Source organism: Vipera ursinii (assembly GCF_947247035.1).
Source record: "Vipera ursinii genome assembly, chromosome: 10".
Taxonomy (NCBI): Eukaryota; Metazoa; Chordata; class Lepidosauria; order Squamata; family Viperidae; genus Vipera; species Vipera ursinii.
Window position 1 is genome coordinate 4,672,572 of NC_139520.1, and position 17,369 is coordinate 4,689,940.

Below are 17,369 nucleotides of genomic sequence, written 5' to 3' on the forward strand. Positions count from 1 at the left end.
GGCTTAGAGCCGGCACAACGAGGGCCGTTTCCCTCCTGGGTGAAAGGAGAGACCCTGGAGCCAGGAGCAGCCTTCCCAGCTGTTGTTTGTTTGCAGAGAAAACACACACACACACACACACACACAAAGACCGACATACCAGCCACTGCAACTCAGACAGCGTGCAGAGGCTGGGCAAGCTACACTGGAGAATTGTGTGCCCTCCAGCTGCAGTCACACTCGATCTATGCAAAGTCAGAACCACACCGAGGGATTTGATGGCAAAGTCAGCTTCAGCAAAAAAATAGAGTTTGACAACTGCAAACCTCCTTGGATGTCTAGTGTCAGATGCCAATTAACAGTTAAGATTGCTTGCATCCTGAAAACCACACCTGGCACCGTTTCAGTTAACTCTCCAGCGCTGAAATCCCCAGCAATCTATTGTCTGTCTGTCTATCATCTCTGTGTCTCTGTCTGTCTGTCTGTCTGTCTGTCTGTCTGTCTGTCTGTCTGTCTGTCTATCTATCTATCTATCTATTTCATCTCTCTCTATACACACACACCTATTTATTTATTAGATGTATGACTGCCCAACTCACGCTCTCTCTTATCTCTCTCTCTCTCTCTCCACACACACACAACCTATTTATTTATTAGATGTATATGACTGCCCAACTCACACAATCTCTCCTATCTATCTATCTATCTATCTATCTATCTATCTATCTATCTATCTATCTATCTATCTATCTATCTATCTATCTAATCTCTCTCTATACACACACACCTATTTATTTATTAGATGTATACGACTGCCCAACTCACACACAGTGACTCCAAGCAGTGTACACGTTAAAAATCAACAATGTAAAATTCCCCCAAGCCAGCCCCAACACCCCATAGCACCAGCAAAATGGAAGAGCAAGGAGGGGGCCGAGCTTATTTTGAGAGAATAAGGCAGGGAGGGTTATTCCTCCCTGTTCCAAAGGGGGGGGGAGCCACTCCAAGTGATCCTCGCCTTTCAGTCAATCATTTAGCGACCATTTGAAGTTACAACAGCGCTGGAAAAAAATGACTGAAGATCAGTCAGTCGTCACTCTTGCAATCACTCTTGCAATCGTCCAGCATCCCCACGGTTACGTGATCAAAAGAGGAGGTGCTTGGCTTATATTTTACAGCACTTGCAATGTCCTGAGAAATACACATTTCTGTTGTTCTGTTCCATAATTATAACTGCAACCCAAATTTTTTTCTATTCTTGGGTTTTGCTTAGAGACTGTTCTCAACACTGTTCTGATTGGGGGTGATGTGCCAGATGAGCAGTTTCTTAACCTGTAGTGGCATCTGTTCCCCTGCCCCTTTTTCCCCAGGGGACCCCCCCTCTCTCTGCCCCCCCATGTCCAAAACTGCCCAGAGGAATCACCTAGAAGAGGCCAAGGTCCCTTAGGGCAGGAGGAAGGCTGCAGGAAGCATTTCCTGCAAACCCCACAGGCAGTCCTCAGCTTACGACTACAGTCGGGACCGGGATATCTGCGGATAAGCAAGACAGCTGTTAAGTGAGATTTCCCCCATTTTACAACCTCTCTTATGGCCAGGGCTGTTAAGTGAATCATTGGAGTTGTTAAGTTAGTAACATGGTTGTTAAGTGAATCCTCATTGACTTTGCTTGTCAGAAGGTCGTAAAAGGGGACCCCGCAACTGTGATAAACACATGCCAGTTGCCAGGCGTCCGAATTTTGATCACGTGGCAGCGGGGATGCTGCAGCGATTGCTAAGTGTGAAAAATGGTCATCAGTCCCTTTTTTTTTCCAGTACTGTTGTCGTTTTGAACAGTTCCTAAACGAACCTCTGTTAAGTCGAGGATGCCCGTACCTGCATTCCCCATGGTTTGCTCCAGGATCGGCACTTGGTGCCCCTTGGGCCTCCCGCGCTCAAAGCCACATGGCGAATCTGGGGAGAGACGTGGGTGGGAGGCTACGAGACCCCTCCTCAAATCCCTTCCTTCCTCCCAGCCTCTCCTTCAAGATCAGCAGCAAGAGAAACACGCAGGGCTTGGGAAGGAGAGGGTGCTGGAAGGAAGCAGCATCCAGTCTGGTGCACTCTCTCTCTCTCTCTCTCTCTCCCCCCCCTCTCTCTCTCCCTCTTTCTCTCTCTCTGCCTTTCTCCTTCTTCCTCTCCCTCTTTCTCTTTCTCTCTCTTTCTGCCTTTCTCCTTCTTCCTCTCCCTCTCTTTCTCCCTCTCTCTCCTTCTCTTTCTGCCTTTCTCCTTCTTCCTTTCCCTTTCTTTCTCTCTCCCCCCTTCTCCCTCTCTCTCCCTTTTCCTTGTTCCTCTCCCTCTTTCTCTCTCTCCCTCTCTCTCTTTCCCTTTTTCTCCTTCCTCTCTCTCTCTCTCCCTCTCTCTCTCTCTTTCTCCCTCCCTCTCTCAAAGGACTCTGCCTGCTGCTAGTATCAATTCACACAGAGCCACATAAAAACTCTGGTTGCACTGGCCCAGAAAAGACCAGGCCTGCCATGTGAATGTTATTAGGCCTAGATCTACTAGATCTTTGCTTGGTTAAACTGCTTAGACAGGACTTGAAATAAACCTGGTCTGTTTATTCCTGGCACACACATAAGACTTTTGTGCCAATGCTCCAGTTTTGCCTGCTCTGGATTCGCACAAACAGCAGCCAGTACAAGGTCCCCTCACAGTCATCCCAGGGCTGGAGCCAAACGAGCCAAGAGGCTGAGCAGGGGCTCCTGTGCCCCCCCCCTTTTGCAGGAAGGCCCCCTCCAACCCCAGCCCTGCCCAGGAAGGGAGACCAAGGTGCCTCTGTGACGGAGGCCCAGCAGAAGTCATTTCCGTTCCCAGGATAGGACCGGAAACGGCTCTTTGGGGCCTCCTGCAACGCCCCACCCGGGCACAAGTCCGGCCGTTGCAGATCTGAAGTCCAGCCCTTGGCCTTGTTCCAGGCTGCTGCTCGGCTGGATGGAAGAACGGGCGAGAGGAACGCGCAGGGCACGAGTGCCTTGGCACAAGGAGCACAGATCTGGAAGCGCCTCTTCTCCCTTCTCCCCCCCGCCACCCCCCTTGCAATCCCAACTGCCCAGGAGGACACGAGCCCTCCCCCATTCCTTCAGCTGTTTGAAGCAGAGGGAGGGTCTGCTGGCAGCCCACCCACCAACACGTTGCCCTGCAGACCTAGGCAGGCCACACCTGCTTCCTGCCCCCCCCCCAAATCCTCTGAACGGGATAGGAATACTCGGCTTTTCTGGTGTAGAAAGGAAGAGCCAGAGGCTGGATCTGGCCATGCGCCATCTGGAATCATGTTTCTGGAAGCTCCCAAGCCTGGAGGGAAGGACAGCCAGCTGCCTGCCCCACTGGGTCCTGCAGCAGCTGGTGTTCACGGGACCCGGGCTGCAGTGTCCAACCTGGCGCCCACCAAGAGCCCAGGGAGCCTTGCCCAGCCTAAACTGGTAGCAGCTCTAGCCTAGTTCTCCATCCCCTGGAGCCTCCCTGCCCCCATGCTCAGATGGCCCCTGGCTGGTCACATCAGACCCACCCGCCTACTGGAGTCACTGAAGGCCGGCCAGGGTGGTCTGGCCCCAAAGCAGCCAAGGGAGAGGGAGGGGAGATACGAGCCCCCTTTCCGACTAACTGCCCAATTTGCAAGGGGAGGAGACAGGCAATATTTGCAGGGCCCAGACTGTCCCCTGCTGCGGGACTCTATCTGCAAAGAGAGAGGGAGAGAGAAAGAGAGAAGAGAGGAAAAAGAAAGAAAGAGAAAGGGAGGGGGAGTGAAAGAGAAAGAGAGAAAGAGAGAGAGAAAAAGAGGGAAAGAGAAAGGGAGAGACAGAGTGAAAGAGGAGAAAGAGAAAGGGAAGGGGAGAGAGTGAAAGAGAGAGGAGAGAGATGGAGAAAGAGAGAGAGGAGAAAAAGAAAGAGAAAAAGGGGGGAGAGAAAAAGAGAGAAAGAGGGAGAGAAAGAGAAAGGGAGAGACAGAGCGAAAGAGGAGAAAAAGAAAGAGAAAGGGAGAGAGTGAAAGAGAGAGAGGGAGAGAGAATCCCTGCCATGCCACTTTCTCAACCTGGCCTCCCTCGAAAGGCTGGTACAGATTATCCCCGAATTACAATTATAATGGTCAAAAAAGACATGACCAGTCATAAAGCAGGTTGGTCATGTGAAGGATTCAACTGCACGACCCGTTTTGCGGTGCCCCAAAGTACAGTCATATAACCGTGGGGAGGACCGAACTTTGAACCTGGGTCATAAATAACCCCCAAGTAGGTCCATCAGAACTTTGAGGAGCCACCAAGCAATCGGTCGTAAGCCGAGGACTCTCTGAATGAGGTGCAAAGGCTTTGCCTACAAAGATGCAGAAGCAGCTAGGATGGCATTTTTCAGGCTGAAGGAGGATTCTTCCTCTTTCTACACCCCCGTCACCCCCTTAGCTTAATCCAGCTCTCCCAAAGAGGGTGCCCTCCAGATCTGGACACCAAGGCCCATGATCCCCAGCTGAAGAGCCCCGCTACATACGGCAGCCTTGGATCATCCCTGTTTGAAGGTTTTTCGGACCGGCTGGTGTGGAAAAAGAGAGACATGGAGCCCAGATGCCCCATCTTGGCCACCTACCTTGCCTTGGGCCTTGGGGGGGTCCCAGCCGTGGCCGTCCATAGAAGGGGGGACCTGATAAATGTCCTGCCCCAGGCCGGAGGGGGCTGGAGGGACCTGGTAAATGTCCTGGGATGGGCAGGCCGGCCCGACTGGCACCTGATAAACATCCTGGGCTTGAGAAGAATTTTGCTTGGCGTAGGTGGGAATCTGTTTGCTGGCAGGAGACTGGAAGGGCCCCGGGGCCCCTGGGGTCTTGTTGGGCGCTGGCACCAAGTAGACATTGTCCTCTTGGGGAAGGTAGGAAGGGTGCATGTGGGTGTACTGAGAGGCAGGGGAGAGCGGGGTGTAGCCCCCTTGCTGGGAGAAGGCGAGGGGGGTCTGTCCGGCGGGCTGTGGCAGCGAAGGCTGGGGGGAGCCCTGGACAGGTCCCGGGAACTGCTTCTTGTCGTACATCCCCACCAGGATCTTGAGGCGGTTGCCTGGCACGATGCCCTGCCGCCCGTGCAAGGAGCAGAGCCACCAGCCATCCAGGCCTTGCGTGTTGCGCTCCAGCACCGTCATGATGTCCCCCTTGCGGAAGGAGAGCTCGTCCGGGGACTCGGCCACGTTGTCGTAGAGCGCCTTGGCCAGCACGTTCTGCAAGAGAGGCAGAGCAAAGGGTCTCGCGTCAGGCCAGGATTCACTCAACTAGCCCGGTTTCTGGAATGGGCCCAGCACACAGGGCCTACGCCACCATTTGCAGACCACAAGTGTTAAGGCAGGCTGGCCCGTCACACTAAGCCACAAACCAACCAACCAATCCCATGAGCAAGAAACATACTAACTGTGGTTTCTGGAGCAAGCCACTGCAGCCTAGTACAACAACATGCTAAACCAGAAAGCTTAATTCATTAGAACCAGTTGTGTTTTGCACACTGGAGTAAGTCCAAATCAACCAAGCAAACACCCTGGAGCAGGAGTCTCCAACCTGGGCAACCTCAAGACTTGTGGACTTCAACTTGGGAGTTGAAGTCCCCAAGTCTTAAAGTTCCAAGGATGGGACACCTTGACCGTATACCATTCCAGACAAATGGCTGTCCAATTTCTTCTTCAAATCCTCCAGTGATGGAGCACCTACAACTTCTGGAGGCAAGTCCTTCCACTGGATAATTGTTCTCATTGACAGGACGTTTCTCCTTAATTCCAGGTTGTTACTGTCCTTAATTAATTCCTCTCCATTGCTTCTTGTCTTCCCTTCTGGTGCTTTTGGAAGTAAGTTATATAACAATAATAATAAAGTTGGAAGGGACCTTGGAGGTCATCTAGTCCAACCCCGTGCTCAGGCAGGAAACCCTATACCATTTCGGACAAATGGCTGTCCAGTCTCTTCTTAAAAACTTCCAGTGTTGGAGAATTCACAGCTTCTGGAGGCAGGTTGTTCCACTGGTTAATTGTTCTAACTGTCAGGAAGTTTCTCCTTAGTTCTAGGTTGCTCCTCTCTGACCCCCTCTTCTCTGGGACAGCCCCTCAAAACACTGGAAGACAGCTGCCATGTCACCCCTAGTCTTTCACTTTGTTAGACAAACATTCCCAGTTCCCGCAACTGTTCATTCAGCCTCCAGTCCCCTAATCCTCTTTGTTGCTCTTCTCTGCACTCCTTCTAGAGTTCCAACATCATTTTCCTATCATGGTGACGAGAACTATATGTAATATTCCAAATGTGGTCTTGCCTAAGCAGTATAAAATGGTACCGATATTCCATGACTTATGACCACAATCAAGTCCAAAACCTCTGTTGCTAAGTGACACATTTGGTAAGTGAATTTTGCCCCATTTTGCGACCTTTCTTGCAACAGTTGTTAAGTGAATCACCGCAGCTGTTAAATTAGTAACACAGTTGTTAAGTGAATCTGGCTTCCCCATTGACTTTGCTTGTCAGAAGATGGCAAAAGGGGATCACATGACCCCAGGACACTGCAACCGTCATAAATATGAGTCAGTTGCCAAGCATCCAGATGTAAATCACCTGACACCATAGGGATGCTGCCACCGTCGTATGTGTGAAAAACGGTCACACGTCGCTGTTTTGAGTGCTGCTGTAACTTCGAACTGTCACTAAACGAACTCTCTTCCTTATTGGATTTTATTTTATTTTTATTTTAAAGTCGCTTCGTTTGCATTCTGAAGGACTGCATTTACACAAAAGAAGGCCAGTTCTGAAATTATGGCAATTCCATAATGTGAAATTATGACATTAAGGCAATGGATAGGTTAGACAAACTAATGGAAATCAATCAAGGAGAGATCCAGCCCAGAATTAAGGAGAAATTTCTTGACACCAAGAACAATAAAGTGGAACGGCTTCCCTCCAGAAGGTATGAGTGCTCCATCGCTGGAGGTTTTCAAGAAGAGATTGGCCAGCCATTTGACCCAGATGATATAAGCCAGGGATCCCTCAAACTTGGCCCTTTTATAATTCGTGGACTTCAACTCCCAGAATTCCTCAGCCAGACACGCTGGCTGAGGAATTCTGGAAATTGAAGTCCACAAGTCATAAAAGGGCCAAGTTTGAAGACCCCTGATATAAGGTCTCCTGACTTGAGTAGCGGGGTTGGACTAGAAGACCTCCAAGGTACCTTCCAGCCCAATGAGTATTGCTTCCTGTAACCTTGATACTATCCCTCTGTTGATGCAGCCTAAGACCGCGTTGGCTTTTTTTGGGAGCCACATGGAGCCAGAACACATTTCACTAACCAGAAACTTTGGCCCCAAAACTGTGCTGAGTTTACCAGAAGGAGTCTGGCAAAATCTAGTAGCTGTACAGTACAGGTAATCCTCGGCTTACAACAGTTCACTTAGTGACAGTTTGAAGTTACAGCACTGAAAAAAGTGACTTATGACCATTTTTCACACTTACGGCCATTGCAGCATCCCCATGGTGTCACGTGATTCGGACACTTGACAGCTGGTTTATATTTATGATGGTCACAGTTTCCCGGAGTTGTGTGGTCACCTTTCGTGGCCTTCTGACAATCAAAATCATGGGGGAAGCCAGATTCACTTAACAACCTAATTTAACAACTTCAGTGATTCACTTAACCAATGTGGCAAGAAAAGTCGTAAAATGGGGCAAAACGTACAAAAAAATTTCTCACGAAGCAACATAAATTTTGGGTTTAATTCTGGTCCATGAGTCAAGGTCTACCTGCACTAATAGTATACATGTGCTGCTCGACTTACAACTCTAACTGACCCCACAATTTCAGTCATAAATCTTGACAGTTGTAAAGTGAATCACTATATGACCAAGACCCACTATTACAATCTTTTTTTGCAGCAGATTGTTAAGCCAACATCATGGTCGTTAAGCAAACCAAACACATCCTCGCATAATTAGGTGAAGTAAATACACCAGTTTCGGGCCAAAAGTGATGTAAATCACAGTCATGTGAGCACAGGTGCTGCAAACAATTGTAAATGAGGGTTACTGAGCACCCAAAATGTGGTCCTGGGATTGTGGGGATGTTGGAACTTTGAATCTGGGTTGTAAGTCCCACTTTCAGGGTCTGTCCTAACTTCAACGGTTGCTAAGCAACCAATCATAAGTCGAGGACTACCTGAATCCCGTGTCGCTCCAGCAGCCCTCCGGAAAGCCTGTGAGATGGCTAGGAATGCAAGAAAGTAGGAGAAAGTTGCTAGCATATTCCCAATTGCCCCTCTTCCAGAATAAAATAGCCCTTTCCCCATTTTCCCCCCAAATGTTATGAAATTTATGCAGCCCTGAGGACAATTCGCTGCATGGGAATAATCAGGACTGTATTTTTCACGGCTTTCAGTTTGAAGAATAAATCCAGATCCTGCCCAAGAAAAGCTCAGGGTCATTGCTACTTCCTGCCTCTCTCCCAATTTGTTTTTTTCCTCATCTATTCTCCGGGAAGACAAAATCTTCCTCAAGCAGCAGACTATGTTGTGTCCCCCTTTTTAAAATAATAATAATAATAATAATAATAATTAATAATTAATAATTAATAATAATAATAATAAAAAGCCCTTGGAAATACCACAAAAGCACCAAGTCAATCTTTGTTTTTATTCTTCTTAGGGGAAAAAAACAACAAAAACCAGTCCTCTTTCTTTTCCTTCGGACTAAAACCAAAGCTTTGGGCAGACTGAGCCTCCTCTTAAGGCTAAAGACTCTAAGCGCCCTTTGTTAGTTGCGTGAATTCGGCCTCTTTAGGGTTAACGAATCCCCCTTGCCAATCCAGAAAATAAGTCCGTTTAGTAAGCCGGGCTGTTACAGCCCAGTTAAAATAACTATCCACACTTCATTTTCCTTGTGAATAATTTCACCTTCTCCAATTACAAGGCTGGCTGATTGTGCAAATGCAGCCTTCGTGTTCTTCTTCTTCTTCTTTTTAAGTGCAAAGCACATGCATAATATGCTATAGATTATGCCATCCCCAAGCAAACCGGTGGTCTGCCGTTGGGGGCAAGAGGGCAGCTGATCTTGTCCTCCTCTGCTGAGGGGTGGGTGGCTCCCCCCCTCATCCTTTTCCTAGGCAGGAAGTGCCAGAGTCATGACTAATGACAGATTTCCCTTTGTGCCTCCAGCAGAAGAGGTTGCGATGGAAAGCTCACTTCCCAGGGCAAACATCTCTGAAGGAAGGGGGAGTCGGGTGGGGGAGACCTCAATGCCTCTGGATCGGCCCTTCCACCTTTTATGAGGGTTGTGGGGCCTCAGCTGCTCCCGGTCACCGACCAGACAAATCTTGAATAGACTCAACCTCTTGGCAAGGGTTCCACTTCCTGGTTTGGCTGCCAGGGCACAAAACAGATTTGCAAATCCTGACCGTTATCAATTTGCTAGAGCCGGGAGAAACTCCTTTTTCATGGGTTGTTCCATGGAGAAATCGAGATTTAATTCTTTAGCCAAGGGCCCGTTGGCAAGTTTGAGAAGAACAGCTCCGTCCCCAGGACTCCTCCGCTCCAGAGGATAAGATCTGCCGGTTTGGTCTCCTTCTTGTGCTACGTTTCCCCCAACAGGAACGCTTCATTTACAATGTTTGGCCAGAAGAAAATGTCCTGGAGGAAACTCCAAAGACAAAAGCACGAAGGCAGTTTATGCACTGGGCCTGCAAGGCCAACTTTAGCATCGCAACTCAGGCAAACATATTGTGGGGTTTCCTATGTTCAAGTGCCAAGAGGCTGCAAGTCACCCTTCTGCATAGGGGAGTGGGGAATTGTAGTCCCATAGAAAGCACCAGGGCAGCGAAGGTAACCCAGACGCTCAGACTGACCTGGTCCCTTCAAGCATCAGGAAAAATAAAAATTCTCTTCCCTCATCTCCACCCCTTTCCATCAGCAGGCTAAAACAATGTTGCTCGACCCAAAAGTGCTTCTTCAAACAGCAACTGGTCTTTGCTTTTCTTTGAAGACATTTCGCTTCTCATCCAAGAAGCCTCTTCAGTTCTGAAGAAGCTTCTTGGATGAGAAGCGAAACATTTTCACGGAAAAACAAAGAAAGCCCAGTTGCCTTTTGAAAAAGCGCTTTTGGGACAACCATCACCTGGATCGGGGGTAGGCAACCTTGGCTCTTTTATGACTCGTGGACTTCAACTCCCAGAATTCTTGAGCCAGCCACGCTAAGGGGAAAGGCAGAGGTTTCCAAGCTGAGCCATGCTGGCTCAGGAATTCTGGGAGTTGAAGTCCACAAGTCATGAAGGGGCCATAGTTCCCCCATGCTGGTTCAGGAATTCTGGGAGTTGAAGTCCACGAGTCATAAAAGAGCCAAGGTTGCCTACCCCTGACCTGGATGAATGAGAATCTCCATGGGCAATGTTTTTAAATTGGATGGACTTCAACTTCCAGAATTCCTTAGCTTGCATGGAATTCTGGAACTTGTTCCATATGCTGGCTAGATAAATTTGAGAGTTGGTCCAACACTACTGGCTGGGAAATTCTGGCACTTGAAGTCCAGCCATCTTTAAGGAAACACTGGGCTAAAAGACCGTTTCCTTTCCACCTCTGAGCTACTCCACATGTTGCTTTTTTGTATATGAAGCTGCGGTGGACTTCAGGATGCTCAACTGAGATTGGAAAGACAATCCCATGCTTTCTACAAATCCCATGCTGGCTTTCAAGAATGCAAAGCATTTCCCAGGCTGGCCCCAACTGTAGCTGAAGAGTCCCATGGCTGAAAGCAAATGGAGATGGGAAGCTGGAATATTGCATACGATTTCCCTGTGGGAAAGGAAGATGGAAATGCAGCGGCTTTCAATGTTAGCAGGAGTGGAGGAACAGGAAGAGGAAGGCCTTCGTGGCTGACCTATTCAGATCTGGGGGCCTGATTGTGTGCATAAATATCTGGGTCTGCTTGCTTACCGGCTCTTTGGCAAACAGCTGTCTTTATTCATATACCATTCCTCCCAAACCCAAATTCAAACTTTATTTTTTTTATTTTAATCCCATTTATATCCCGCCCTTCTCCGAAGACTCAGGGCGGCTTACAATCAATGTGCTTAGCAATAGCCTTCATTCTATGTATATGCCTGCTTATTAGGGTTTTCGCCTCCCCCCCAAGCGGCATTATTACAAAGTCAGCTTATTTGCCCCCAACAATCTGGGTCTTCATTTTACCTACCTCGGAAGGATGGAAGGCTGAGTCAAACTAGTAATACAGTACAGTAGCAGGACTGTACAGCAGTACAATCCTCTGATGGCTGGGGAATTCTGGGAGTTGAAGTCCACGTGTCTTAAAGTTGTCAAGATTGGGAACCCCTGCTCTGGATTATGCTGGAATTATGCTAGAAGCAATCTGGAATTAAGGAGAAACCTCCTAACAGGGAGGACAATTAACCAGTGGAACAGCTTGCCTCCAGAAGTTGTGGATGCACCATCACTGGAGGTTGTTAAGAAGAGACTGAACAACCACTTGTCTGGAATGGTATAGGGCAGGGGTAGGCAACCTTGGCTCTTTTATGACTCGTGGACTTTTATGAATGTTTTATTAATATGTTTTAACCCACTTTTAATGTGTTTTAATTTATTTGTGGGCATTTTGTTTAATCGTTTTTAATTTTGTATCTTGTTTTTTAATATGTATTGCCCTGTTCACCACCCTGAGTCCTTCGGGAGTAGGGCGGTATACAAATAAAATTAATAATAATAATAATAACTCCCAGAATTCCTGAGCCAGACCACAAGTCATAAAAGAGCTAAGGTTGCCTACCCCTGGTATAGGGTCTCCTGCTTGAGCAAGGGGTCAGACTAGAAGACCTTCAAGGTCTTTTCCAACCCTAGGATTCAACCTATTCTGCAAAGCACCTGAAGGCAGGACATGGAAGGAAACTAATCAAGAAGAGAAGCAACCTAGAAAAAAGGAGACATTTCCTGACAATCTGAACAATTAACCAGTGGAACTGGTTTGAGAAGTTGTCGGTGCTCTATCAGTGGAAATTTTCAAGAAGTGACTGGACAGCCATTGGTCCAGAATGGTATAGGGCAGGGGTAGGCAACCGTGGCTCTTTTATGACTGGTGGACTTCAACTCCCAGAATTCCTGAGCCAGCCTGGCTCAGCTTGGAAACCTCTCCCTTTCCCCTCAGCATGGCTGGCTCAGGAATTCTGGGAGTTGAAGTCCACGAGTCGTAAAAGAGCCAAGGTGGCCTACCCCTGGTATGGGGTCTCCTGCTTAAGCAGGGGGCTGGGCTAGAAGACCACCAAAGGTTCCTCCCAGCTCTGTTCTGACTTTGAATCTGGCTGGGGAATTCTGGGAGTTGAAATCCACTCATCTTGACATTCCTGAGTTTGAGACACACCGATTGAAGATACTGTGTAAAAAAACACAAAAAAACACGCACAACCACTCTGGAGGGGGAGTGACGCCATTGCAGCAACCAACCAAAGAGTGGGGAAAAGAAAAGCACACCCCTGACCCCCAAAACGTTTCCCCCAGATTGCACATTCCTGGGATCACGTGATCGCCTTTTGCTACCTTCCCAGCTGGCTTCCAACAAGCAAAGTCAAGGGGAGGGGAAGCATGATTCATTTAACTGCAGCAATTCACTTAACAACCGTGGGCAAAAACTGTTGTAAAACTGAGATAGGCCTCACTTAACAGCTGTCTTGCTTATCCGCAGATATCCCGGTCCCGACTGTAGTTGTAAGCTGAGGACTGCCTGTGGGGTTTGCAGGAAATGCTTCCTGCAGCCTTCCTCCTGCCCTAAGGGACCTTGGCCTCCTCTAGGTGATTCCTCTGGACAGTTTAGGAAATGGGGGGGTCAGAGAGAGAGGGGGGGATCCCCTGGGGAAAAAGGGGCAGGGGAACAGATGCCACTACAGGTTAAGAAACTGCTCATCTGGCACATCACCCCCAATTTTATAAGATGGCGGCGCCTGGAATGGCTGCGGCTGCATTGGCTCTTGAAGGCAAATAGTTTTGGGAGGGATAGTAAGGGCTATAGGCCACATGATCAAGAAGATTTTAATGTGTTTGAGCAACATGGTGGAACTAAGGTAACATACGACATACGACCGACAATCTTTGCTGGCCTGGCGAGTTTCTAGTTGTTTTGGAACTGTTGGTGAGACTGTTAAAAGTCATTGGCGCTGTTTGAATTTGTTCTACCAGCAGCAAGATCTGACTGCTGGCCCAGTGATGGATTGTATTGCAAATCAGGGCTGTTTCCAGAGGAGGCAGAGAGGACCTGGAGCTTATGGAGCGAAGGAACTGGAGGAGGCTGTCGGCGGGCCCAGAGGAAGAGAGAGAGGCTTTTGGAGGAGTTGGTGGCGGCGGCAGCAGCAGCGTGCTCCAGGGGCGAAAAGAAGCAAGGCCTCTTTAAGGAAAGGGTGGAAGAGTCAGCATCAGAAAAAGGAAAGAAGGCGAGGTTGTCAGAATACAAGCTAACTTGAGGGCTAATCCACATGGAGCCCCATTTCCATCTGTCCTGTGTGTCATCGTTCACTCCCTAGAGACTAAAATGGACAATGTGAAATTTGAGCGGGCCACGAACAAGGAGTATATATCGGAGGCGGTGACCCTTTGAGAGCTGTATGCAACGAAATTTCATTTTGATGTATGCCGATTGGTGTACATTCAAAGTGACAATAAAGTTATCATCATCATCATCAGAGTGTTGAGAACAGTCTCTAAGCAAAACCCAAGAATACAGAAAAATTTGGGTTGCAGTTATAATTATGGAACAGAACAACAGAAATGTGTATTTCTCAGTTAATCTGAGATGTAAGGGGTACCTTTCTCTGGAGGCTTTGAAGAACAGGATGGACATCCCACCTTGGTTAGAATAGTTTTCCTGCACATTTATTTTATATTTTATTTATTAATTGGGGATGATGATCCCGGTTCTCCCTCCCAAGGCCAGAATGTTAGGGATCTAGGCATCTAAGCATCTCTCTCTAGCTAGACTTTCTCCCTCCCAAGACCATGACGGTTTTGATCCTACCTCCCACACCCTGGTCGTTTCCTTAAAAAGTCAGCTGAGGATTTAGAAATTAAGGACATTGTCACAGAGTAAACTACATAAGCAGGGACAAGTATTAGCAAGAGCCAAGCTCAACTTCACCTTCATTTGTTAATCCCCAAAGAATGGCCAAATAGTAACAGAAAGAAACAAACCCTGACTTGTTTGCAGAATTATCGGATACTTAAAGACAATGGTACCATGCAAGTTAACAAACTATCCGAGAAGACACACTGGTAAGAATTTATCTTTTTACTATACAAGGCCCTTGTGACAGTATCCTATTTGTTACTCATTAAAATTACAGGGTCAGGAACTGATTGTTCATTTATTTAGCTTAGATGCCTCTGAGCTTTTCACCCATTAGGGAAGGGACATTCTCTCTCCTCCTAAATGCCCTGCTAATTTATTAATTTAAACAAATAATACCCCACACGGTTGCATGAAACCCTCTGTCTGGCTAAAAGGCCAGGGACCGACCTGCTTCTCTGGGCATTTGCAGCCTGTTTAGACTATAAGAACAGATCAAGATGTACCTGGTAGAAAAAAAAATATTTTCAAAACCCGGAATGTTAGAAAACAAGAGCGAGATATGATGCCCAGTCATCCAGCTTTCTGCTGGGCCCAGGGAAGACACATTTTCCAGCCCAAATTTCCAAAGAGGCTTTTCATGTTTCAAAGGAGAATCCCAGGAATGTGCGGAGAGAAAACAACAAAAAAAAAACCATCAGAGCTAATCTTTTCTTCAGAAACAGGAGAGTTTTGGCAGATGACCAAGGCAGCTGAGTTCCTACCACCCTCCAGAAATTCTCCTTTGCTAAGACATGCTGGCTGGGGAATTCTGGGAGTTGAAGTCCACAAATCCTGAAGTTACCAAGGCTGAAAAAAAAATGGTTCTAGATTCTATTTCCTTGGCTCTGGAGCTGCTTCTGAATGTTACCTGGTTATTTTGTGCTTTAAAAAAAATGCTTCGTCCGTTTTCGCCCGGGTAATAAGATCCAGCAAAGCAAGGTCAGTTCCCTTTCTTTCCACAAATCTTTTCCAATTCTGCCGGGGAACCCCCCCCCCCCCAAAGTTGAGATGCTAATTAAAAATGCATCTCAGCTGTGTCTGTGAAGAGTTTCTCTGGCTTTACAGCAGAGGTGGGGAACTATGAGCCTTCAACTCCCAGAATTCCTTGGGTCAGCATGACTGCGTACATTTCGCCGGGATCTGAAAACTTGGTTTTTTGATCTATCAGGCCTGGACTGAAGGGGTTTTAGCTTTTAATATTGTTTTAATTGTTGGGCTTATGTAATTTAATCTATTTTAATTTATACTATTTTTATATCGTATTTTATGTTGCCCTGTAAACCGCCCTGAGTCCTTCGGGAATAGGGCGGTATAAAAATTTAATTAATTAAATAAATAAATAAATAAATTCTGGCAGTTGAAGTCTACAGGTCGTAAAGGTGCCATACTTGTCAACTGCCGATGCCACTCGAAGCGCCCCACTGCAGGAAAGGGGAAGAGAGGTGGAAATTCGTAATCGTAATCGTACAATAGTTCTAGACTTACAACCTTTCGTTTAGTGACTCTTCGGAGCTACAACGGCACTGAAAAAAGTGACTTGTGACCGCTGTTCATACTTATGACCATTGCAGCATCCCCATGATTAGTGATCTGAATTTGGATTCTTGGTGACTGGTTCATATTTATGACCTGGGGTCACGAGATCCCCTTCTGCAATCAGACTCACTTAACAACGGTGTTACTAACAACTGCAGTGATTCACTTAACAACTGTGGCAAGGAAGGTCCTAAGGTGGGCCAAAACTCACTTAACAACCGTCTCGCTTAGCAACAGAAATTTCAGACTGAACTGTGGTCATGTGCCGAGGACTACCTGCAATGGCTCCTCTCGGCCTGATTTTTCTCCCAGGGTACAGAGCTCTTTGCTTCACCTTTCATCCAGTCCCCGAACTGCAGGATAATTGATGTAGCTTAAGAAACAAGCACATGCCTGCTGCGCACGCATGACAAAGCAGCCCATGTTCTCAGATAGGAATCCGATTACAACACAGCCCTCTCTGCTCACGCAAAGGCTAAGTCATGGGGGGGGGGAAGGAATGCTACGAAAGCGAAGTGAGTCACTTGCATAAAATCCATTTCAACAGGATCTGAATTTCCTGTTGGGTTGTCGGCTCCTAAATCACCCTCCTCCTTCGAGAGACTTTTGACACAGTGGCATATTTGTGTGCTTGGGAGGTGGGGGGGTGTACGTTCTCCAAAGCAAGGGGCCAAAGCAAGAAAGACTTGCAGGGGGGGGGGCACACAGGGATTGGGAGGGTCCATCTTGAACAGGGGTGGGCAACAATGGCAACTTTACAACCTGTGGACTTCAACTCCCAGAATTCTTTGAACCAATCATGCTGGCTCAGGAATTCTGGGAGTTGAAGTCCACCAGTCGTAAAGTTGTCATGAGGGTACTCAATTGACAATTGAGCCTAACAGAAGTTGCTGAGTGAAATATTTGTTAAGTGAATTTTGACCCATTTTACGAGCTTTCTTGCCACAGCTGTTAAGTAAATTACTGCAGTTGTTAAGTTAGCGTCATGGTTGTTAACCGAATCTGGCTTCCTCTATTGATTTTGTTTGTCAGACGGTCGCAAGAGGGGAATCATGTGATCCCGGGACGTTGCAACCATCACAGCTATGAATCAGTTGCCAAGCGTCTGAATTCTGATCACGTGACCACAGGGATGCCACAACTGGTCCTAAGTGTGAAAAACGGCCATATGTCACTTTTATCAGTGCCGCTGTAATTTTGAATGCTCACTAAATGAACGGTTGTAAGTCTCGGACCGCCTGCATTTGCCCACCCCTGACCTTGAAGGACAAAAGAACTGGCCTCTCTCCAGAAGGGACCTCTGGACCACAAGGCAATGTTTTCCCCTCCACGTTTTAGGACAGTGCACCGAAGGAGTTATTAATTCCTTATTGGTTTTAATTTAATTTAATAATTCCTTGTTGACTCGCTTAATTAATTTCCCTCCTAACTGGACAGCTGCAGCACTGTACCCCGGCTTCTTCCTTTCTGGATGAACGTTAATTCCCAGGCAGCAAAAACAACGGATTGGTGGAAGTGGCCCATTTATATAAGACGTTCTGCTCAGCACCAAATCGCCTGCAAGCACACCACCAAGGCAAGCCACTAAAACCTAAATATATTTACTTGTAGGTCCCGTGACTTTGGAGCAATTCCCTCCCAGGGCTTTTACGCCCAATGCTACCCCAACCATGGTGCACGAGGCCTTTTAAGGGTTCGCTGAACTGTTGCCCGCCCAGATAAAGGTTATAAT

The 17,369-nt window shown here is 47.5% G+C and overlaps 1 protein-coding gene across 2 annotated transcripts in view; it reads right to left on the bottom strand.

The window, feature by feature from the left end:
• Window positions 1-17,369, bottom strand: part of BCAR1 (BCAR1 scaffold protein, Cas family member) — a 63,188-nt gene that overhangs the window by 24,103 nt on the left and 21,716 nt on the right. For both annotated transcript variants that reach the window (XM_083370669.1, XM_083370668.1), the window contains exon 2: window positions 4,591-5,208. In XM_083370669.1, the coding sequence (XP_083226795.1) occupies window positions 4,591-5,208 (618 nt within the window). The remainder of the gene's footprint in view (window positions 1-4,590; window positions 5,209-17,369) is intronic.